The sequence below is a fragment of the Thalassophryne amazonica genome, chromosome 21, assembly GCF_902500255.1.
Source record: "Thalassophryne amazonica chromosome 21, fThaAma1.1, whole genome shotgun sequence".
Taxonomy (NCBI): Eukaryota; Metazoa; Chordata; class Actinopteri; order Batrachoidiformes; family Batrachoididae; genus Thalassophryne; species Thalassophryne amazonica.
Window position 1 is genome coordinate 39,328,179 of NC_047123.1, and position 24,782 is coordinate 39,352,960.

Here is a 24,782-nt window from a genome sequence, read left to right on the forward strand (position 1 = left end):
CCACCACCCGTTAAAAGACTTTTATGATGAAGGCAGGAAGATGGCGTTTAAGACGCTGCTAAGTTTAGACTAAACCAACAATCTGAGCCGTAGTGACAGGGTCCCAACGCCACAGGAGACGCTTTTGGCTCCAATCTGGAAGTTATTTCGGTGACCCCCCCCCCCCCCCCCCCCCCCCACACACACACACACAGTTCCTGTCTTGTTCATTCTGAACACAACTTTAGGATCAACTTAAAAATAGTTAAATAAAACCCAGCCTGCTGTAACAGTGATAGTGTGCAGAAAATATTATTAAGTCAAAAATGATTAGGGGAGGTGAGGGTCTAGTGTTTAAGGCATTGGGCTTTAGACCAGAAGATTCTTGGTTCAAATCCCAGCCTGACTGGCAAATCACTAAGGGCCCTTGGGCAAGACCTTTAATCCCCTAGTTGCTTCTGGTGTGTAGTGAGCGCCTTGTATGGCAGCACCCTGACATCGGGGTGAATGTGAGGCATTATTGTAAAGCGCTTTGAGCGTCTGATGCAGATGGAAAAGCGCGATATAAATGCAGTCCATTTACCATTTAAAAACTGAAAAAACAGATGATCTGTGAGCGAGCTGCTAAAATGAACTTGTCTTTGACAATACAAAGTCGTCAGTGATCAAAGGCAGCAATTGTCGTTTCACTACAACTCAAAACGTAACAAACCTATAAAATTCTACATCACTGGAGTATAAACTGAAAGCAAAATGTTCACTTAGTCATGAATTTATTGTGCTGGTTGTAAGAACACGAGGTAACATAACCTACAGATCAAAGAAACATCCACAGGTCACGAGGGGTCACTGATGGTTTGATCAGAGCAACACGGACAGTCACCAGATCTCAGCCCAGCTGGATCCTTTTTATGTGCTTTATTTTGAAAATCCAGCCATAAATAATGGGGATTTATTTTGGAGCCTCTGCACTGGAGACAGAAACACACACATTCATTTCTTTGTCTTTTTCTTTTCAGCATTTGGAAGAAGTGAAATCTCTCACCTCGGGGTGTTGACCCAGACGATGCCAATGTGGCAGAAATAAACACACTCCTTGTCGTTGGAATTTTCACAGGAGCAGCGCTTTGCTCGCTGCTGGGCCACGTGGGCGAGCTGCACCAGGAGGCCCTCCTCCACCGTGTGGCCTGTCGCAGCTGAGCCGCTGGAAGCTGTTCACATACAAGGAAGGAACAGCTGTCAATCATTTGATGTGGTTTGGTTTTCCTTCTTTGACCTGTCAATCACAGCATGCACACGTCAATAACCTGATCATGCTAACTGCAAGCTGCACTTTAAAGGTCAATGTGTCCAAATCAGGTTCAATGTGCAGAAATTGAAGCATGTTTTTGTGTGCGGCCTGAAGCTTTTAGAGCACCAAAAGTAACTGGACCCTTGGCTGCTGTCTCTAAAATCAGAAAGGTCTTGTCTCAGAGTGATGCTGAAAAACTAATTCATGCATTTATTTCCTCTAGGCTGGACTATTGTAATTCATTATTATCAGGTTGTCCTAAAAGTTCCCTAAAAAGCCTTCAGTTAATTCAAAATGCTGCAGCTAGAGTACTGACGGGGACTAGAAGGAGAGAGCATATCTCACCCATATTGGCCTCTCTTCATTGGCTTCCTGTTAATTCTAGAATAGAATTTAAAATTCTTCTTCTTACTTTTTTTTGAATAATCAGGTCCCATCTTATCTTAGGGACCTCATAGTACCATATCACCCCAATAGAGCGCTTCGCTCTCAGACTGCAGGCTTACTTGTAGTTCCTAGGGTTTGTAAGAGTAGAATGGGAGGCAGAGCCTTCAGCTTTCAGGCTCCTCTCCTGTGGAACCAGCTCCCAATTCAGATCAGGGAGACAGACACCCTCTCTACTTTTAAGATTAGGCTTAAAACTTTCCTTTTTGCTAAAGCTTATAGTTAGGGCTGGATCAGGTGACCCTGAACCATCCCTTAGTTATGCTGCTATAGACGTAGACTGCTGGGGGGTTCCCATGATGCACTGAGTGTTTCTTTCTCTTTTTGCTCTGTATGCACCACTCTGCATTTAATCATTAGTGATCGATCTCTGCTCCCCTCCACAGCATGTCTTTTTCCTGGTTCTCTCCCTCAGCCCCAACCAGTCCCAGCAGAAGACTGCCCCTCCCTGAGCCTGGTTCTGCTGGAGGTTTCTTCCTGTTAAAAGGGAGTTTTTCCTTCCCACTGTAGCCAAGTGCTTGCTCACAGGGGGTCGTTTTGACCGTTGGGGTTTTACATAATTATTGTATGGCCTTGTCTTACAATATAAAGCGCCTTGGGGCAACTGTTTGTTGTGATTTGGCGCTATATAAATAAAATTGATTTGATTTGCTGTGTTGTTTCACATACAGCTACAAGGCAAATGAGCTAACTGGCGTCAACAGCCATTATGGGTACTGGATGAGGCTAGTTAGCTATCGCTATCGTTAACATTTAGTTTTTCATTATTCCCCTTTGACTTTGTCAATAAAACAACAGACAAAATTTGATTTCCAACTTTCATATATCGCTTGCAGTTAATTTAAAAAAAATAATGAAAGGGATCAGAACACACAAAAAAGTTTTTAACTAACTAAATATGGAGAAGGATTCATGTAACACATACAAAACTGTGACTGAACACAAATTACATTTATGTCACAGCTCCCCCCAAACCACTCTGTCTGTGGGACACGCCCCCCCGAACCAGTCTGTCTGTGGGACACGCCCCCCGAAGCACTCAGTCCGTGGGACACGCCCGCCATACCACTCAGTCCGTGGGACACGCCCCCCAAACCACTCGGTCCGTGGGACACGCCCCCCCCAAACCAACCCAGTCCGTGGGACACGCTCCCCCAAACCACTCGGTCCGTGGGACACCCCCCCGAACCACTCGGTCCGTGGGACACCCACCCGAACCACTCAGTCTGTTGGACACACCCACCCGAACCACTCAGTCTGTGTGACACGCCCCCCCAAACCACTCGGTCTGTGGGACACGGCCCTCAAACCACTCGGTCTGTGGGACACGGCCCTCAAACCACTCGGTCCGTGGGACACGCCCACCCTGAACAACTCCGTCTGTTGGACACACCCACCCTGAAGCACTCAGTCTGTGGGACACGCCCCCCAAACCACTCGGTCTGTGGGACACGCCCCCCAAACCACTCAGTCTGTGGGACACCCCCCCCCGAACCACTCAGTCCGTGGGACACGCCCACCCGAACAACTCAGTCCGTTGGACACCCCCCCCAAACCACTCAGTCTGTGGGACACGCCCCCCCAAACCACTCGGTCTGTGGGACACGCCCCCCAAACCACTCAGTCTGTGGGACACCCCCCCCAAACCACTCAGTCCGTGGGACACCCCCCCCCGAACCACTCAGTCTGTGGGACACCCCCCCCGAACTACTCAGTCCGTTGGACACGCCCACCCTGAACAACTCAGTCTGTTGGACACACCCACCCTGAAGCACTCAGTCTGTGGGACACGCTCCCCCAAACCAGTCCGTCTGTGGGACACGCCCGCCAAACCACTCAGTCCGTGGGACACGCCCACCCTGAACAACTCCGTCTGTTGGACACACCCACCCTGAAGCACTCAGTCTGTGGGACACCCCCCCCAAACCACTCGGTCTGTGGGACACGCCCCCCAAACCACTCAGTCTGTGGGACACCCCCCCCAAACCACTCAGTCCGTGGGACACGCCCACCCGAACAACTCGGTCCGTTGGACAACCCCCTCAAACCACTCGGTCCGTGGGACACCCCCCTCAAACCACTCGGTCCGTGGGACACCCCCCTCAAACCACTCGGTCTGTGGGACACCCCCCCCAAACCACTCGGTCTGTGGGACACGCCCCCCAAACCACTCAGTCTGTGGGACACCCCCCCCAAACCACTCAGTCCGTGGGACACGCCCACCCGAACAACTCAGTCCGTTGGACACCCCCCCCAAACCACTCAGTCTGTGGGACACCCCCTCAAACCACTCGGTCTGTGGGACACCCCCCCAAACCACTCGGTCTGTGGGACACGCCCCCCCAAACCAGTCTGTCTGTGGGACACGCCCGCCAAACCACTCAGTCCGTGGGACACGCCCCCCAAACCACTCAGTCCGTGGGACACCCCCCCCCGAACCACTCAGTCCGTGGGACACCCCCCCCCGAACCACTCAGTCTGTGGGACACCCCCCCCCGAACTACTCAGTCCGTTGGACACGCCCACCCTGAACAACTCAGTCTGTTGGACACACCCACCCTGAAGCACTCAGTCTGTGGGACACGCTCCCCCAAACCAGTCCGTCTGTGGGACACGCCCGCCAAACCACTCAGTCCGTGGGACACACCCACCCTGAACAACTCAGTCTGTTGGACACACCCACCCTGAAGCACTCAGTCTGTGGGACACACCCCCCCAAACCACTCAGTCTGTGGGACACGCCCCCCCAAACCAGTCCTTCTGTGGGACACGCCCCTTGAACTTTCCGAGTTAATGGACAGTTAGCATTGGTAAATGATTTTGATCACAACAAAAAACTCCAAAGGACTCAAAGCTGGTGCAGCTTCGTATCTTGTGGAACGTACGAAGCCGTCTGCTGCGCTTCGTGCTCTGTGTTCCTAAAGTTAAGAAGAAATCAGCAGGATGTCGAGTCTAGTCAGTGGAACAACCCTGCACTGGAGGTCAGGAGGTCAACTTCTGTTAAATCCTTTTTGTAATTAATATTATTTTAACATCTTTTATTTTTACATTGTCTGTATATTTGATTCTGATTATCATCTGTTTTATATGAATTTTTATTGTGTAATGTTTTTAACCTGTGATGGTTTTATGTGAGTTTGCAGGTGCACAGATAACACGTGCACAGACAACACGTGCACAGACAGCAAACCTGAGCGTGCACGTCGATGTCTGCTGTGCACGTCAGTGAATGTTTGGGCGTCTGCACAGATTTAAATGAGCTACACAAAACACCACCTCTGCTGACCATAAATGCAGGTCTGTTCTGTGCGTTGCCATGGAAACGTGCTGTCCCACAGTGGTGTTGCTGATGTAAAACATCCAGAGGAGCTGGTTTGTGTGCAGCGCTAACTGCAGGTATCCCAGGATGCACTGCAGTTGTGGAATCTGTATGTAGACTCATGTCACCAACAGTAAAAACCCAGGGCCAAATCTAACAGCACTCAGTCCTTAAACCACGTCCAGGATGGTCTCTGGGGTCACACGGGACTGGAAGTGAACCCATTTTAAATCTGAAGACCTGCTGTGTGACGTTGATCTATGAAAGGTTTTAGCTGGTCCCTGACGTCTGTCCTCCTGTTTGACAAAGTGCCTTTGAGCAAGACTCTGAACTCCAACGACCTTGTGATCAGAACATGATGAGGATCAGTTCTTCCACCTCAAAATTAAAAACCACCAGAACGTCTTTCTTGAATGATGACATGGATGTAAGCAGGAGGAATCTGCTTCATCTCTGACTGAGGGGACCAGTGACATCACAGCTGGTCACAGTGTTATGGCTGTCCCCAGTCTCCCCTAATAACAACAACAACAACTCCTCAAGTGTGCGGTGGACTCAAAGGTTGACAAGGTTCCTGAATGTGGATTTTCTCATGTGGATGTTGCCACTTAAGATTATGTTTGATCCAAACCAGATCCTGACCAAGATCAAACTGGACTGTTTTAACCAACCTCGGAGAGAAGACAAAAGAAGATCTGAACCCTGGTCAGGTTCCAACCCGCCTTACTTAGGATGACCTCATAGGTTCAATCAGGATAAAGAGGAGATGTGCTAAAAGGTCTGAGATGATTTCTAACGTTCTGACCCCACAGTGAGGTCAGAAGGTCTGAGGTCACACATGAAGTTGGAAATCAGGACTCAGAGGCTTTAAAATGAAGATTTCTGGATGTTTTTGGACATGTGACAGGTTTCTGTTCAAATCTCAAGACACAATCAGGGAAGAACTGATTCCTCAACAGATACTGTGGCAACAGTCCAGCAACACAGAAGTTACTGTCACAAGCTGGGACACAAACACACTCACACACCAAAATGGACCCCGTGACCCCTCTGATCTGGGCCGTGACCCCTCTGATCTGGGCCACGGGCCACGGCCCTGGCTGTGGCCTGTGAGCTCCTGCTGGATTGGTACTGCAGAAGGACCCATGGGCATCTACTCGTTGACACTTGATTCCTCCTCGATGTGACGGTGTCCTCTGAGGTCACTTAAGAGGGTTGCGAGATGACTTTATATCCCAAATATCTTGATTCTTCAATGGTTTGGTGTTGAGCAATTGCGTGTTTAAGCCTTCAAAGGATTCAAAGGATTCAAAGGAATTTTATTGTCATATGCACAGAAGAACATGTTCCCTGCACAATGAAATATGTCTACTGCATTTAACCCATCCTAATTGCCAGTAGGAGCAGAAGTCGCCATTAGGCTCTCCCCGGGCGCCTAATGGCGACTTCTGTGACTTGGTGTCAAGTCGCCATTAGGCTCTCAGAAATGGTCTCAAGCCTTGAGACCATTTCTACAGATCCTGGACCACACTGGCAGAAACTACAAACTCACACTGGACATATTCATAAATTCAATCCCCTAAATGTTTCTGGGCCAGATTCTGTGATACTTTGAGTGATACTTTTTTGATTTGTTAAATTTTCTTTTCTGATATGTTGAGGTTTGTTTTGTTTTTCCTCATCTCTGAGCTGTCAGGAGTTATTTATTTACCCTCCGAGCTGCTTAGACAAAAACACTTTGGCATCTTGTGATTTCATCAAATGCCGTTTGTGGCAGTCGGCGCTAATTGTCCTCAGATGTCTGAGTGCGACAGCAAACACAAGGCGGGCATCAGACATTAAAAACAACCAGCCACTGAGATCAGAACTCCAAACATCAGCTTGAATAATAATAATAATGTAATAATAATGTGCTCAGAACTTTTACCACTTTGGTTAAACTTTATGCAAATCTGACCTGAGAAACCATGCTCATCTTTCTTACAGGATTCACTGAGAAAAGCAGCAAGAATCAAACCCTGATTTAATGTCGGACTGAACACAGGTTTGGTCTTTGACGGGTTGAGCTGAAGTGACACTCTGTCAGTTTAGAAACGTCTCAGGCGCACACTGAAAACGTGTCAGTCAGGAAGGTAGACACAAGCATCATCAGCATAGAGACAGAACATCAAGTGAGCAGGTGGAAGTTCTGCCCTCAGGCTGAGTTGGTTTAGCCATATGTGCTCGCTCATGCCCTATGATCACGGGGGCGTGGCCTCCTGTGTGGCCCAAGGGTTATGGTCATGGAGTGTTTCCCGTTTCATGCTCTGTTTGACAGTCGAGTTCCACGGAAATCTTGAAAACTAGACTGAAGACTATGTTTGTACTTTATGTATTTCCTGTTTTATTTATTTGTTGTTTTGATCAATGTGAATTTTATGATAGAATTCATTATTCTTTTTTGTATTTTACAATAAAATGTTACCACTTTTTGATCGTACACAAGTTTTTGTAATGAGAACTTATTCGAAAATTGTATTTACAGACTTTTAACAGAAGCACCAAATTAACATTTGATACCAAAGGTTTCCCACTTTGTCTCTTGTTTTCCGCACAGTTCAGTAATTGATGACATGTTCAATCCACACTCGTCTTTGGATTACAGCTGCAACATGCACATTGAAGTTTGTGATGACATTGTCACACATCTCAAGAGGGATTCACCAAACTTCTTTTTCATTTTCAGTAATTGATATTCCTGACAATGAAAAGAAATCTTTGTTATTTTGGAAATTGTACAAATTAAGAATGTGGTCACATTTTATTGGCCCACCCTGTATTTGTTTGTGCAGCACTTAAAGGATTATTAATCGAGTCTGTACGGGGAAATATCAGACTGAGCTTTCAATCCGTATGTTTTTTCGATGTTGTTCAGATATTTATGGAGTACATTCATTCATGTCCGACTTCCTTTTTCTAATCGTGTTTTTAGCTTCCTGGTTTGTAACGAAATATGTGTTGAGGACCGATTGTCATGGAAACCAGTCCGATGTGGGAAAATAGCCGACTGGTAATTAGCCAATCACAGCGCATGTAGTGTTGCAGCTATATAATAATACAAATTATGTTTTTTTTTTATATGTTAATGATGTTAATTATGCATTATATAAAGAACAGTCTAAGGACTCAATAACACGCTGATTATGTAAAAACCATTTTGTGTTCAGTCTGGTGTCTTTGTCTTGTGTTAAATTTGGCAGGAATATCTGTGTTCATTCAGAAAATTTTCCATAAAAACAGATTTTTATCAGATGTGTCATTTCAAAGTGATAACATTTACACACGAGTGTGATTCTGGCGGTGCGTGCGCGGTCTTTTAGTCCTTGCTGGGTTCAGGTTTGTGCATGTTAAGTCAAAAATGTAAAATGCTGCCAGCAGTGAGACGAAGTAAAAGTTCTTTTCAACATCTTCCATATGAGATGAAATGATATGCGAAGCAAATTTATGCTTCTTGATTCTATCCCTTTGTCACTAACGGAGAGAAAATGCCTGCACGCGGCACCCAGCCTGTCAGTGTTTTACACTCAGGAGTTAAGAATTATTTATTGCTCTGAATCTCTGTGGAACATCTTTGACACATGTTGAGTCAAAAGAACAATGCAAAAAAAGAATGTATTCATGACGACTGACAGTTAACTCTGATTTCCGATCAAGAAACTCAAAGACGCTGAGAGAACGAGGCGATGCCACGTGGCCCACGCCCACACGTCAACATGTCGCATATTGAGAAAATGTTTCACCAAGAAAATATCCAAACTCATTTCCACAAATATCTGCATTTTCCTGTCCAGGAGCATGGAGATCAAATTCAGACCTTGACCTCTGACCTTGAATGCTTCTTCCCATCCGTAGGGTCATTGCACCCTTGGAGTTTGATCGAAGTCCGATTCTTAACATTGTTACAAATGGAGCTGCACAGAGTTCTAAAATAATCACACGTGCACGCCTCGTGATGACCAGACGTTAAGTCGTCCATCACGTGCTTCCTGTAACAGGCCACGTGTGGTGGAACGTGCTGGACAGCAGGACACATCACCTCAGTGCCGGCCTCTCTTCACTGGCTCCCAGTGCGGGTTCGAGCAGATTTTAAAGTGCTCCTTGTACTGTAATGGTTCAGCACCACGGTACTTATCCGACCTGGTGAAGTCCTACGTGTCGGCTCGTACCCTGAGCTCCCGGGACTCTGGTCTTCTGTGCGCCCCAAAGGTCTGGAGAAAGACTGTTGGTGAGCATGTTTTCCTTTCGTGCACTAACTTTGTGGAACAGCCTGCCTCCAGACATCAGGCAGGTTCTGTTAATGTCTTTGAGTTTAAGCTGAAGACCCACTGACTTACTGCTCCAGCTGTGATTCTCATTACATTAACTACTCAAATTGTAATTGTATCCTAATTTGTGATTTTAACCCCGTTCTTAACATGTTTATTTAGAACTGTGCAGCACTTTGATGGAAAGAACTTTAAAAATAAATGTGTTACTATATAAATGAAGATTGAGATCATTTTGGGAGCAAAGGTTCGGATTTACCTTCATGCTGGTGGATGAACATCAGCGAGGTGCTGAGGACCCAAAAGTACATCAACTCCATGCTGAAGGGGTCTGAACTCAAACCCAACGTCCAGAAAGTCCACACAGACGCTGGAGCCTGTCCTGGATCCAGCTGCTGGTTTGCAGAGTTCCAGCTGCAGCTGAACGTGAGCAGATGGAGGAGGATCTGCATGGAGCAGCACCACCTCCTCCTCCTCCTCCTCCTCCTCCTCCTCCTCCTCAAGTCTCATTCAGTCATCTTCCTCCTCCAAAAGCAGGTTCACACTCCTAAAATGTCTCCAAAGTAAAAATCATCCATTTAATCAGGTGGAACATCTGTGACTGAGAAGAAACTAAAGACAAGGTTGAAGACTTCATTCGTTGTTCGGCTGCAGCTGTTTTTTTTTTTTGTTTTGTTTTTTTACAGCAGAGTGACTATGTGAATGAAGTCGAACCTTCATTCACATAGTCACTCTGCTGTGTTTGAATCAGTTTACAGCACAGAATTCATCTGCAGAACAAAAGATTATTACCGATTATTTTTAGAGTTTATAAAGCCGAAAGGGAAAAATCATTTAAGTTTAAAAAAATAATAATAATAAGTAAAATACATTGTCCTAATCGCCGACTGACTGTTGCAGGTATTTATGACTGAAGCTCATTTGTACCAGTGCTCTTCTCTGGATGCCAGATATTTGATCAGCACAGACTCAGTCCGCCTGCTGTCAGTGGAACAAACCTGTGATGGACTCTGGCATCCAGCGAGTCAGAGTCTCATCTGCTTCCTGCTCCAGGATCCAGGAATAAGCATCATCTGGCCCTGGACAGGAGTGACATCTTTTTCTTAATTTAAGTTTATATTTATTTTGTATTTTGTTGACATGTAAAACAAACAAATGAACACAAATAAATAAAACAAATAAAAAGTGAGGTTTATGTATATAAATAATTATAAATCAACCACTGCACATCTCAGGATGTTTTGATCAAAGCATCAAATGCCAAATTAGACAGTAGACACATAAGAACAAGAACTGTCCCATTGTTCTGTTGTGGCCTCATTTTTCCCATTTAATCATTAGTATTTTCTCACACGCTGCATTTTCAGTCATTCTCTCTCTCCATGTTTTGAGAGTTGGAGTTTGAGGTGTGTTCCATAGCATCAAGATAAGCCGAGCACAGGTGACAACTCCAGTGTTCAGCCTCTGAAAGCCGTCTTATCCACCTGTGGCACCACACTTCTGTGTCCCAACAAGCATAAACTTGGTGACACGGGTAATTTAGGCTGTAACCAGCCTTCTGTGTGCCTCATGGTTAGGTTATGGTTATGGTTGGGAGTAGGGTTAGTAATAATGAGTTAAAGAAACAACCCTGTCATGAAAATTTGAATCGTTTTGTGATGGAGGATGAAAAAAAAAACCATGAGACTGGGCTGCTATTCCATACTGGAGAAACCAGCGGACATAAACTGTGCTACAAAGTACCCTTTGCAATTTTGCATTTCCGACTTAGGTCATCTTTACTAAAACTCATTTTATGAAGTTGGCATGGTGTGAAATAATACCTGTTAAGAATTTTATATTGAATAAATTTACCTTTGACCTCCCTAATATAAAGCCCTTTTTAGGGAAATAATAGAATCCCATGTTCCTTCTTCAAAGGTACAATTTCCCATATTGTTTAAAGACTTTTCCATGTGTTGTTTTTAACCCATGTCCATACATTACACCATTTTAATGCTTCACAAAGTGAAGGTGGCAGTGGTTTAAAAAAAAAAACAACTCTCTATGGGGTTTTTCTCCTGAATAAATCTTATTTTGTCTTTCAAACAGTCTCTGAGCTGTAAATATTTCCAAAAGAGGCCACACCCCTCCAGTTTAAACTTTAGGATTGACATCTTAATAGTAAAGAGATTTTTCAATTATTTCTGCAAAAAAGAAAAAAAAAACGATATAAGATGTTTAAAGAGCGACAGCACTATTGTGAAATAAAACCACATCATTATTTCATTGTTAAAACAGACATTTTCTGCATCACACTGATGACAGAAAATTCCTGCTTTTGTTTTGGAAGAAATTTCTGAAATGTCGCCCAACAGCTGAGTTAATCTGGAACCAAAGTCCAGGTTCTGAGCAGGAAACCTACAAAAATTGAATCCTGTGTAGTGGTGAAGCTGTGGTACAGTTTTCCTGTCAGTGCCACTACCTCAAGACTGCTGCAGCAAACTGGGTCTGAACCAGGACGGTCCAAACATCTGGGCCGCAGATCCCACGAGCTCCAGAGAGAGACCACAGTCGGGTTTCCCCAAAACTGCTACAAGTGATCTCATAAATACTTTGTGACAGGAGCAGAGAGCATTTGAGAAGGAAGCTCAGAGAATAAACAGGAACAGGCCGGATTTTAACAGTGGAGTCACACCTCAGCTCCCGGGTCAGAGGCACCGGCTCAGAGGTCCCGGGTCAGAGGCACTGGCTCAGAGGTCCCGGGTCAGAGGCACCGGCTCAGAGGCACCGGCTCAGAGGTCCCGGGTCAGAGGCACTGGCTCAGAGGTCCCGGGTCAGAGGCACTGGCTCAGAGGTCCCGGGTCAGAGGCACCGGCTCAGAGGCACCGGCTCAGAGGTCCTGGGTCAGAGGCACTGGCTCAGAGGTCCCGGGTCAGAGGCACCGGCTCAGAGGTCCCGGGTCAGAGGTCTCGGGTCAGCGGTCCCGGCTCAGAGGCACCGGGTCAGTGGTCCTGGGTCAGTTACTGAGCAACATACATGAAACCAAGATCTTCACTGAGAAAAACAACAACAAAAAAAATTTAAATAAAAATCTCAGATCATCATCCGGCTTTGAATCATGTAAGTGTTCAGGTGTAATGTGAACGCTCGCGGTGGCGTCACACGTGGCGCCCTCTCCTTTTCACAGTAAAACACGCTAAACTGCAGCTCTGGTTCTGCAGTGAACTGGTCCGGAGGCAGGAGGAGAAAGTTCTCAGAAAAACCTGACTGGTGATCAGAACGTCTTCCACACCAGCAGATCGACTTCGGCTGCCGTCGGGGTTTTCTGCTCGAACAGATCCACGATGACTACAACGCCGTCCCACCGGACGAACTCGGTCACAGAGACATTTTCAAGGTGCTCGAGCTCCATTTGGGGGGCGGAGCTTCTGGACAAAACAAGGTACGATACCTCCCCCTCCCCCCATATAAAGGTCAAAGGTCAAACATGTATTTTCAACCCACATGAGGCCAAAATGTTTCTGTTCTGCACAAACCAACCAAAAAACAAACAAACAAACAAAACAAAAGAATTTAATGAGGCTGAACGCAAACGGCACGTTTACTTCTGACCGAAAAAAGACCAAAACAAAAAGGGAAAAAAACTGAGAAAATAAAACCACAACTAAAAGGTGAACACATGCAAACAGTCTGTTGGAACTCCATGAATCCTGACATCTGATCCTGATCAGGAAGGCGACTTCGAGGATCAGATGAAAAGCGACACAGATGGAAGTGAGAAACGGCTGCTCAGCGACCTCGTCACTTACTTCTCACAGACATCACGGGTTCGAACCGGGTCTGTGGTCTGTGGCCACCTTCACCACTCCATCTGCATTGGAATAATTAACTTCCCTCGTGGTTTCAGTGAGTCCGGTCCGATCCGGGAAGTCTTTTCCGGCTTTGTTGTTGCTGCTTTTCAGTGGCAGGCCAGTGGGATTCTGTCGGATGCACCACATCATACAGTCTGAGGTTGGGAGGCTTTGGGTCTGAAGCCGCCCCACCTACACAAAGCACCAAACAGCCACCTAAACCTCGATCCCGCAGACCCTGGTCTGCCCCAAACCTCCACAAAGGCCTCAAATGAGTCATTAGCCAACATCATCAGATCCACAAACCTTCACCTCCATCATCCCAGCTGGGAATTCTGGACGGATCAGCTCCATCCAGACCTCTGGTCCTCACAAGACTTTCAGAATGTTTCATTTATTATTTATTAGGGTAGGTGAGGGTCTAGTGGCTAAGGTGTTAGGCTTGAGTCCAGAAGATCATGGGTTCAAATCCCCACCTGACTGGAAAATCACGAAGGGCCCTTGGGCAAGGCCTTTAATCCCCTAGTTGCTCCCGGTGTGTAGTGATGCTTTGTATGGCAGCACCCTGACATCGGGGTAAATGTGAGGCATTATTGTAAAGCGCTTTGAGCATCTGATGCAGATGGAAAAGCGCGATATAAATGCAGTCCATTTACCATGTATGTGGCAGATCCTGTAAACCGGCTCCACTTCTATCCTGCTCAGTTCAGTCAGAGGTCAGGACGTCTTCTTCGAGTCCTTGAATTCTCCACAATCATCACACAGATGATCCCAAAGAAGGACCAGATGTTCCATTATTTTGATGAGAAGACAGGATAAACCTCACCGCTGGCTGTCAGAGCTGCAAACCCAAACCGTGCACCTGGACATCCTTTAAAACTTTCAGCAGGATTTTGGACAGCTCTCAGAAATTATTGTTACATGTCAGGTTGAACCACCAATTCAAGAACATCAGGACACTGGCTCCACCCCAAGCTCCTCGCCCTGTGCTGTGGGGGGGTCCCAGAGCTCCTCACTGTCTGGATGAGGAGCTCTAAGTTGGTTTCAGGTAAGGGGCCGGAGTGTTTTGTATGGATCCTACCCATAGAAGACATGTATAGTTGGGGGTTAGCTTGGGGTCAGAGACATGGCGTGCAGATTCCTCACTGCAGAAAGTGGTTGTGGGTAGATTAGGTTAGGTTGGGTGTAATTGGTTCTGGTGAGAAGTGGCTGACGGCCCCACAGAATTAAAACTGTTCTTTGACTATTGATCCTACGTGGAACTTCAGCTCCTCCTCTTCAAAGGCTTCCTTTGAAGGATCTTCTGTGTTTTAGTACAACGTTCATGGGGACTCTGAGATAACCTGCATGTTCCAGATCAGCTGTTTGCATTTTAGACGTGAGGTGAAGAACTGAGTCAAAGTCTGGAGGCACTTTGAAGCAAATTTCTTCTTCGTGGTTAATTACATCACATCCTCATCTCTGCTTTATGGTCCACCTCGTGAGAGTCACACCTGCAGCTTTTCTGACATCAAAACTCCAGCACAAAAACTAAGAACAGCTCAGTCCAGCTGAAGTTCATGAGGCTTCAAGCCTCCTCAGACCCTCCAAAAACCTTTACTGAGGACAGCAGGAGGCGCCCCCTGCAGGAAAAGGCCAGCAACTGACAGCACCCATTTAACTAATGATGGTCATTGGGGTTAGGGTGAGTCAGATGTTAATAAAACATTCAAATTCAACTGGTTCTTGCACAAATCTCAATTTTCTAATAAACGATCCTGTGAGGCAGATTTTCATCAGAAAAAAAAAAAACTACAACTGAACAGCTGAAAAATGAGCATTTAAGTGTACCAGAGGATGGAACACTGAGAACCGTCCTGAAATCCAAGACTGGAAGTCCAGCGTGTCTTCTGACCAGATTATGGTCTATTTAGAAGCACTGAAAATGTCATTAACTGAATAAAACTACTGAAGGTTTGATCACATTACAGCCGTTCTGGCATCCCTTCACTGGCTTCCTGTCTCTCTCGGACATTGGATTATAAGGTTCTGTTACTGGCCTATAAAACTGTTCAGAGACCGGCACCTCCCTACCTGGCAGACCTGGTTCAGCCCTACGTACTGGCTCAGGCCTTGCATTCACAGGGTGCAGGACTGCTATGTGTTCCTACAGTGAATAAAGTCTGGGGGTCACAGAGCCTTTAATCGTGCTCTCCCTGCGCACATACGGCAGTCAGACTCTGTGGAGATTTTAAAGTCTAGATTAAAGACATCTTTTTTCCCTGTTTTATTGTTAGTATTTTATGTTATTGTGTTTTTTTTATTCTTTTTTTTGTGCTTTTTAATCTTTATTTCAATTTGTTTTGTTTTTCAAGTTGTGTTGTGTGAAGCGCCTCGAGGCGACCCCGTCGTGAATTGGTGCTACATAAATTAATAAATTTGATTTGATTTATTGCTTGGTGGGATGACAGACCATTTGAGCTGGTGTAGCTGTTTGCAGATGATACTGTGATGTTCAGCACTAGGAGACAGGAAGGAGAGAAGACACTAAAAGAATGAATGACTCAAGATGACTGGAAGACTCAGAATATTTGAGGTTTAGGAAAACTCAGGATTTAGAAGTTTGCATGCAGGGAGCAGAGTGCATACGTTTAAATACAGATGATTGTCTGTAGGGCCGATTAAAGGGTTGGTGTTGGATCAATAAGTTGTTCTTTTACTTTGTAATCCTGGAAAACCTAAAAACCTTCATGTGGGTGTTCAGTGTTGGTTCCACCTGAACTGTACTCTCTGCTGGACTGTAGAGTCGCCGTGTGTAACCTGACCTTGTGCGGCTAAACACAATGGATGGTATAAATAAATAACGGTTCATGGTGTGGTGGTGTGCAGTCGACCTTAACCCTCCAAACAGCTTTGATGGGAAACAGAAGGCGGCTCAGATTTAAAGTGAAAATCGATAACTGGGTGTGTTGTCCTGAATCAGTGGTTCTGCTCTTCGTCCACAGCTAAGAATGGATTTTTAACACATAAAAATGAAATAAGCTCTACGATGGAGACGTTAATGAGTGTGACTGTGTGTCCAGACCAGGACCGCGTCATGTGCAGACTGTCAAATGCATCGTTACTGTGGACAGAAATACTTCTTTAAACGACTTTCACAGAGCGACCAGCAAGCGTGAGGTCACAGGGTCGCCGCTCATCCTCCAAACACCTTTACAGACGCATGGACGCCGACAAAGTGGCGCAAAAAGGTGTCAGGACGTGGTCACATGTCAGGAAAGAGCTTTCAAAGACAAACACACAAATATAATTTATTGTTCCAGCGTTAAAGGCGTCCAGTGAGCCGGGTCGGGTCAGAACTAAAACCAAAAACGCAAAACATCATAAGATGATCCTTTATTAGTCCCATGAAAGGGAAATTTGCGATGTTACAGAACAATTATTCAAAGTACGCCAAGAAATTAAGAGAAAACAAGAACCAAATAACACAGAGGGCAAGAACTGAACATTAGAACCTTGAGAGTTCTAGAACCTTCTAGGTAGAACTGATGACCTTTGTGAAACACACACACAATAAAAGTGCAATAACAGTCAAACAAAAACAGTGTTTTTCAGACACGATAATTATGAATGCAGTTGGAGAAAAATACACTTTTAGAAAAGTTAAAAAGTGAGCGACATGAAGACACGTGTGCGATAATACGAGCGAATAAAACGTGAGAGAACGAAGGATGACATAAGTTCACATCGTTTAAGTTAAAAAACTCCTCGATTCAAATAAATTCAGGAATTTAAAGAAAACGATCATTTCACAGGACACGGGGCAGAAAATATTAATTTCAAAAATGATTCAAAGCTTTTTTTTTTTAATGCATTAAATAACCCAAAGGAAGCCTTAAAAAAACAAACAAACAAACAAAAAGTAAAGTCTTTGCTAAAGACAAAGTTTTCAGGACTGATTGTTTTCCATAAAAAGAATTTTAATTTGCTTTAAAGTTTTATTTTCTCATTTATCAATTTAATTTTGAATCTTATTTTCAGGTGAAACAATTGAAGTTTTCTTAAATCTCAACAATGTGACTTTAATGACACCAACTTCTTGCCTGATTATTTAAAGGTTTGCTTGACATTCAAATGAAACAGTTAAATTCTTCATATTTGAGTAAAAATGTCAGACTGTGATCAATGTTCATGAAGCGTATTAACATCTGAGTCTGAGTCCAAAGACCCAACACACCTCGGTTCTGGTCCAAAAACAGGCAGGATCATTTAGACGCTGAGGAGGTTCTGAGTTCTGGTAAAACTTCCAGCTCTGTCCTGAGATGACCCAGAACATGTGCAAAGCAACTGAAGCTCTTTAAAATATCGTCTGTCATTAGAACCAGATCTGGATGCTGATCTGAGATCTCAGGGGCTCCTTTCTGAATCATCTCATCAAGCAGGAGGACTTGCACAGGAAACAAGATGAGTCACACGGGAAACGACACACTAAGCCCGGACGAGACCCCAACCGCTGCAGGGTTGCTGCAGTCCAACGTCCAGGACCTGAAGCTGGTACCGGCTCACTGACTGAGAAAGGACTCGACATAAACCGAATTCAGAAGCCGATGGAACGCTGACCACAAAAACATTTTTACTGCAAAACGGTAATCATTGGAAAAATGTCTAAACACACACACACACACATCAGGTGACATGATACAGAACTGACAGGAACCATTGTGAAGTTCTGTTGCTGTCCAACGTGCGGGTCTTATCACGGTCCGACACATGTGGCGGTGCTTTGAGGACAGTTTGGAGTGTTTGTGGAAGTTCCTCCACTGTTCTGGGGAGGAACTTCCTGCTTCAGGGTTACAACAAACAAACAAAGACACCAACTTCTGTCGGCGTTGGACACCACGAGGTTTAGTTTATCTGCCAAAGTGTTTTCTGCGTTCTTACAGTGTTTTGGTACCTGATGATCAGATGGACTCACTTCAGCTTCATTTCCTGTCTGAATTTTTGTTTTTCTGTTGTAAATAAATAAGCAAATAAACAACAATAATAAATGAACAACAACCAGCAGTGAGGCCTTTCTGACAAACAAACAGGGTGAAGTTATTGTTACATTTATATACACAAATCAACAAAAATTGTTTCCTGTTTATGTCACATAGAAATGATTCTGAAAAACATTCAACAAACTGACAGGAAGTGACGTAAATGAAATGACACTAACAAAACCAGAAAACTCGAGATATTGAAATACTCGAGCTGTAACTTCCTGAAAAAGTTCACATTAGCTTTATAACGATGGCTATCGTGAACTGACTGTCGAGCATTTATATCGTGATTGATCTTCATGAATATTTACGAGTGTCCTGATCAACTCAAGAAGCGGAAAAAAAGATAAAAAAAAAAAACACTTTTAAAGAAAGGAATCTGGATTTGTGTCACCTCCTTGTTTTCTTTGGATGTGTGGACATTTTAGGAATATTTCCAAACGCAATAAACCAATGCACATAATCGATATTTACAGAGGCCGCGGGTCCAGATGCGCACAGATGTCACAGTATTCCAGAACCTTAAACCCGTCCCTCCCTGTTCCTGGACATAGTCCAGGTCAGTGTGATCTCTGATATGGTAGAACCACACCTCAGCGCTGCTCAGCCCAAAGGACCCAACAGAACCCAATAGAACCCCGGATGCACAGACCACGCCCACCATCTCCAGGACTCTGCATTTGGAGCCTTTAAGCAGCAGTTTGAAGACAAAACTATAAACTGGGTTTTTTTTTTTACTTTATACAAAGTGTAAGAAGAGAAGAATTTAGTGGAACTCACAGACTCAGATCAGATTTAATTTCTGGACCAGGACGTGACCATCTGAGATGAAGGGGCGGGGCTAAGCAACCTTCACTGTGACCCTTCAGTAATTCGTTAGTCGTCATTCTTGTGATCGGTCAGTTGCTGTCGTAATCCGTTAGTCGTCATTGTGATCCCTTAGTCATAGTCATGATCAGTCAGTTGTTGTTGCCTGAAAGTACACAAAACAATCCGGCCACATGACCCTGCTGCACACCTGCCGATCAATAATCAATACAGCAGAGATTCCCTCAGTATCAGGTGAATGTCAGAATTCTATAACTGCTGCTTTTGCAACAGCAAGAACAAAATAAGGTTTTGTTCCTAAAGATCTGTAATGTGAACAAAGCCCATCACAGCTTCCAGAACATTCCAACAACAAAAGGGATTTTTACATAACTTTTAAATTTCATCACAAATTTGTACATCTTAATGAACCCGGACAGGACCTCAGGGTGATGAATCCAAAGGTCCAGGGAACAGCGAGTACGGCGGGAAGGACACACACACACTCAACACGACGACGGACAGAAAACAACCTGTGGCTGTCCGAGTCTCAGTGGTCCAGGTCGGGCAAATCCCACCCGGAAAACGTTCTGTGGCTGCAACACAACAAGAAGCAAGAACTGTTCCAGACCTCACAGGGTCCAAGAATTCTGCGACAGTCTTTGAACACTGGAATTCCACATTTCAGACAAAGAAGAAAAATCAACAGGTCTGTAGAACGCTGGGAGCAGTTCCAGAAGAAAGTCTTTATCGTGACAAGCGGTTCTGGACCAGGGACACTGAAGCCTCTGATAATAATGTGGCAGTGTGCTGGAATTTTTCTGGAAGACCCTGGAAGCTTCCAGAAGCCTGGTGCTGCTGAACCTGAAACTCTAGAACCTGGTGCTCTGGTTGAAGCGGTCAGAGATCATAATGTTCTTGTAGAAGTTGTCTGAGCGAGTGGAGCAGTAACCTCTGACCTTGTCAATGACCTGGCTGACGGGGAGGATGGGGGGGGAGGAGCCGGGATCGACCTCTGAGGAGGACGAGGAGGAAGAGATGCACGCAGGGACGGTCTGGTTGGAGTAAAGTTTATCTGCAAAGAAGAAACAGAAAGAAGAACACAAAGGTTCTGACAAAGTTTCAAAACATCTCATTGATTCAAGTCTGATGAACGTGATTATGGATCCATCCACAGATGTTTACCACACACTGCAAAACCACAAAAACAGGAACCACAACTTTATTCTGTTTGGGGTTTTGGAAAAGCAGGGAAAAAAAAAATCTTTCAGGCCCCGAGCCGGCAGACTAACAGAAGGAACTTTATGCTGGACACTAATTAATGAATCAGTGATTACGAGAAAACACGACCCGCAGACTGGGGTTTGATTCCAGGTGTGTGCTTCAGGCTACAGTTTGTGTCCTTCAACAGGTCCCGGTCCATCCAGCTGGAAATGGCAGCAGCCTGTATCCTGTGATGGTCTGGCGTCCCCTCCAGGGGGAGTTGTAGATGCTCTTTCGCTCCACGCTGCAGAATCTGCGGATACGTAGCGACTCATCGGGCCTCAGGACGGCCTGGACTTACGAGCAGTTGTGACTTCAAACCTGTTATCAGACTGAGGCGGATCCAAGAACACCTGAAGCCTAATGGACCTTTTCTATTGCAGCTCCTGAGTCCTGTCAGTCAACAGGACACTCCCTCAGCACACGGAACACGCAGACAAACTGTCAAACCTGACCACGTGTCAGGCATCAGGACAAACGCAGCTTTCCCAGTCGTCCAGAGGGACTGCATGTCCCAGTCTGGTCTTTCTTCCAAAAACAGTTTCCAGAGATTCTCATCTGTGTTTGGCTGCCAGCTGCTGATCCAGGGAGGAATTTTACAAGTCCACAAACAGGAATAAAAATCAATCAAACCTAAATGTGTTTGTTGAGCTTCCTGATTTACTGGTGATCGGGAACGACGTCGACACGAGTTCAGCCAGAATCCTTCTGGTGCCGAATTCTCCCTGAGGTTCTGTGAGAAACTCTGGAATTTGTTTATTTCAGGTGGATGGAGATCGGATGAGCAACAAGGAGCTGGAGAAACCGCTCACTGCTTTAAAGTCAGAACAGAGACACAGGGAGATGATCAGAGCCGTGACCTTCACTGCTGCTGAACAATCCCAAAGGAACAGTTTTTTTCTAATGTAGGACAGGTCAGGTCGGTGTGTCTCACCGACTGACCAGCAGAAGCTGTCACTCACTCACTCACTCACAGCAAAAAATTAAGATGGATTTTATCCTCTGATCTACTGCATCAAAGTTTATGCTCATGAAAGAACTAAAGACGTTAGAACGTTTGTCAGCGTCATGGTGAACATCTGCGTTACTGATGATTGATGTCACACAGCATTTGCCAACAATGATGTCATCATGTGACATATCCAAAGAGCTGACAGCAGAAATACACCCCCTGGTGGACACATCATCCTTCAACTGTGAGACTAAAATGTAGTTTGTGTCACATTTGTGCCTTTAGGTTCAGCAGACGTCTGCGCTTTAACGAGGACCCGCCCACACACAAACCTGAAACTCCGCCCACTCTGCATAGCTCAGGCTGTGAACAAGCTGACGTAAACCTGAGTGACATCACAGTGACCAGCCAATCACAGCACACAGTGATAGCTTCCCAAAATGAGTGTGGGCAATGAAACTCTGAGTTTTTTGACCAGGATGTCCCGAGCTGATCCGCAGTATTTGGTTCCAGCAGAACGGTGGTCGGCCCTGATTGGTCCACTTCTCAGCAGCAGAGCTGCATGAGCTGGATGAAAATGTTGTTTTTAACTTGTTCATGTCACGTTTCAGGACGTGGATGTGTGAAAACCCGTAGTTCCGCCCCTGACCCGCCTCCTCCACACACTAAACTCAATCCAACAGGAAACGCCAATGACAGCTGTGACACTGCGTGTTTAAGTCCACACTCAGAGGAGCCACAAAAAGTGTTCGGACTCAGTAGGCGGGGCTGGAGGTTTAGCTAGCTCGTTAGTTTAACAAAAACTGACGTTTCAATAAAATAACCAACTGAGTTGCGGCCTGAAAATTCATTAAACACCTGGCTAACTGACAACTAGTCAAGCTAACTGCTATAGCGACTGGGTTGGACCAGCTAGCTTGCTAGCTGCAACGCGAAAACTAAGTCAAGAGTGATGAGAACCTTTCAGACGTCACGTTTTCCTCTTATTCTGACAAGATGTATTGAACTAGATTTGGAACCGTTTCCGTACTGAAGGGAAGAATGTAACCAAACTGAATTCAGCCTCAAAGCCGAGTTCAGACCTGAACTCAAACATTAAACTTTTTTATTTTATGCAAAATTTAAACTCAAATGAAATTTGACAAATATATTAACTGTTTACTTTAATCAACACTTACTGAAGAAGAAGAATTCTTCAAATACAGATTTCAAAAAGCCAGCCAGATATAAGAAAAGATCTGGATCTAGATAAGGATCCGGATCCAGATCAAGATCGGGACATCCATGGTTATGATTTTGGATCCAGAACCGACTGGTCCACAAACATGTTGGGAAACACAGAGCGGATCACGTTCCACAAGAAGCAGGAAGTCACACAGCCAATCAGCTTTACCTCCGATGGTGGTCCACGCGTGCTATTGGCTGGAAGAAGTTTCTACGCAACAACACAAACATCACATGTGAAAAGAGACGAGACGAGTCGCTGCAGTTAAAACATCAAAGGAACAAAACAAAAACAGTCCAACAACATTAAAGATGAACGATGCAACTCTGAGCAGTTTTTTGCCGTTTTCTGGGTTTTTTGTTTGCATTCTTTTGTACGGAGCGCCCCCTACAGCTCACGAGGACATGTCACAACCCCCCCCCAGTGTACTTTTGTTTTCATCAGAGCAGGACAACACAATCTGTGGACCCGAGTCAAGAAAGTGAGAATCCACAGAGAGTCTACGTCCACAAACTGACGAGAACGCAGGTCTGCATCTGTGCAGCTCCTTTATCTCTCAGCTCTCGCCATTCGGAGACCAAGACAAAGGTCAACCTGTGTGTGACCCCTCGCTCGTTCAGACGCCATTTTTCTTTTTTTTTACTGGCTCTGCCATGATGATGAACATGTGAGAAATAAAGGTTTCATGAGCTGCCTCTTACTGCGGCTCACGCGCTGGTGCCCCGATGGGGTCATTTAGTCCCAAAATGTAAAATTAAAGTAAAAATGTTGCATAGTTCGTCTTCAACTGATGTGAGCAATTAATATATATATATATATATATATATATATATATATATACTCAACAAAAATATAAACGCAACACTTTTGGTTTTGCTCCAATTTTGTATGAGATGAACTCAAAGATCTAAAACTTTTTCCACATACACAATATCACCATTTCCCTCAAATATTGTTCACAAACCAGTCTAAATCTGTGATAGTGAGCACTTCTTCTTTGCTGAGATAATCCATCCCACCTCACAGGTGTGCCATATCAAGATGCTGATTAGACACCATGATTAGTGCACAGGTGTGCCTTAGACTGCCCACAATAAAAGGCCACTCTGAAAGGTGCAGTTTTGTTTTATTGGGGGGGGATACCAGTCAGTATCTGGTGGGACCACCATTTGCCTCATGCAGTGCAACACATCTCCTTCGCATCATCCGTGAAGAGAACACCTCTCCAACGTGCCAAACGCCAGCGAATGTGAGCATTTGCCCACTCAAGTCGGTTACGACGACGAACTGGAGTCAGGTCGAGACCCCGATGAGGACGGTGAGCATGCAGATGAGCTTCCCTGAGACGGTTTCTGACAGTTTGTGCAGAAATTCTTTGGTTATGCAAACCGATTGTTTCAGCAGCTGTCCGAGTGGCTGGTCTCAGACGATCTTGGAGGTGAACATGCTGGATGTGGAGGTCCTGGGCTGGTGTGGTTACACGTGGTCTGCAGTTGTGAGGCTGGTTGGATGTACTGCCAAATTCTCTGAAACAACTTTGGAGACGGCTTATGGTAGAGAAATGAACATTCAATACACGAGCAACAGCTCTGGTTGACATTCCTGCTGTCAGCATGCCAATTGCACGCTCCCTCAAATCTTGCGACATCTGTGGCATTGTGCTGTGTGATAAAACTGCACCTTTCAGAGTGGCCTTTTATTGTGGGCAGTCTAAGGCACACCTGTGCACTAATCATGGTGTCTAATCAGCATCTTGATATGGCACACCTGTGAGGTGGGATGGATTATCTCAGCAAAGGAGAAGTGCTCACTGTCACAGATTTAGACTGGTTTGTGAACAATATTTGAGGGAAATGGTGATATTGTGTATGTGGAAAAAGTTTTAGATCTTTGAGTCCATCTCATACAAAATGGGAGCAATATATATATATATATTAAAAAAAACATTTATTGCAAATACTCCAGGCAGATGTCATCAAATCACTTCAGTTTGACCAGTTTGGAACTATTTAAAAACAGAAAAATTCAGTTCAAATCTGTTTATGCCCTTTGAAGTCTGACATCCGCGTGGCCGTGTCATTTAGCGTCTGACTCACCTGTGTTGCTGCGTCGTTTTGTGAATGGGTGCAGCGTCACTTTGGCCCTGGAGGTCCCGCTGGCGGCGCTGGAACCCAAAGAGCTGGAGGAGAGCGACTTGGCCAGGTTGTCTGAGCCAACCTTTTTGGTGTTGTTGGTGGCCGTCTTACTCCAGTCTGGACAATATAAAACACACACACACACACACACACACACACACACACACACACACACACACACACACACACACACACACACACACACACAC

General features: G+C 45.1%; 2 protein-coding genes across 2 annotated transcripts in view; both read right to left on the bottom strand.

Annotated features, from left to right (window-relative positions):
- Positions 1 to 9,657, bottom strand: part of si:ch211-202p1.5 (uncharacterized protein LOC103909337 homolog) — a 26,931-nt gene extending 17,274 nt beyond the window's left edge. Inside the window, exons 1-2 of the mRNA XM_034161919.1 lie at positions 9,597 to 9,657; positions 1,025 to 1,190 (exon numbers count right to left, since the gene is read on the bottom strand). Of these exons, the coding sequence (XP_034017810.1) occupies positions 1,025 to 1,190; positions 9,597 to 9,657 (227 nt within the window). The remainder of the gene's footprint in view (positions 1 to 1,024; positions 1,191 to 9,596) is intronic.
- A 6,873-nt stretch (positions 9,658 to 16,530) lies between these two features.
- Positions 16,531 to 24,782, bottom strand: part of adgrg6 (adhesion G protein-coupled receptor G6) — a 45,453-nt gene continuing 37,201 nt past the window's right edge. The window contains exons 23-24 of the mRNA XM_034162166.1: positions 24,535 to 24,690; positions 16,531 to 20,073 (exon numbers count right to left, since the gene is read on the bottom strand). Coding sequence (XP_034018057.1) covers positions 19,871 to 20,073; positions 24,535 to 24,690 — 359 coding nt within the window. The 3' untranslated portion in view covers positions 16,531 to 19,870. The remainder of the gene's footprint in view (positions 20,074 to 24,534; positions 24,691 to 24,782) is intronic.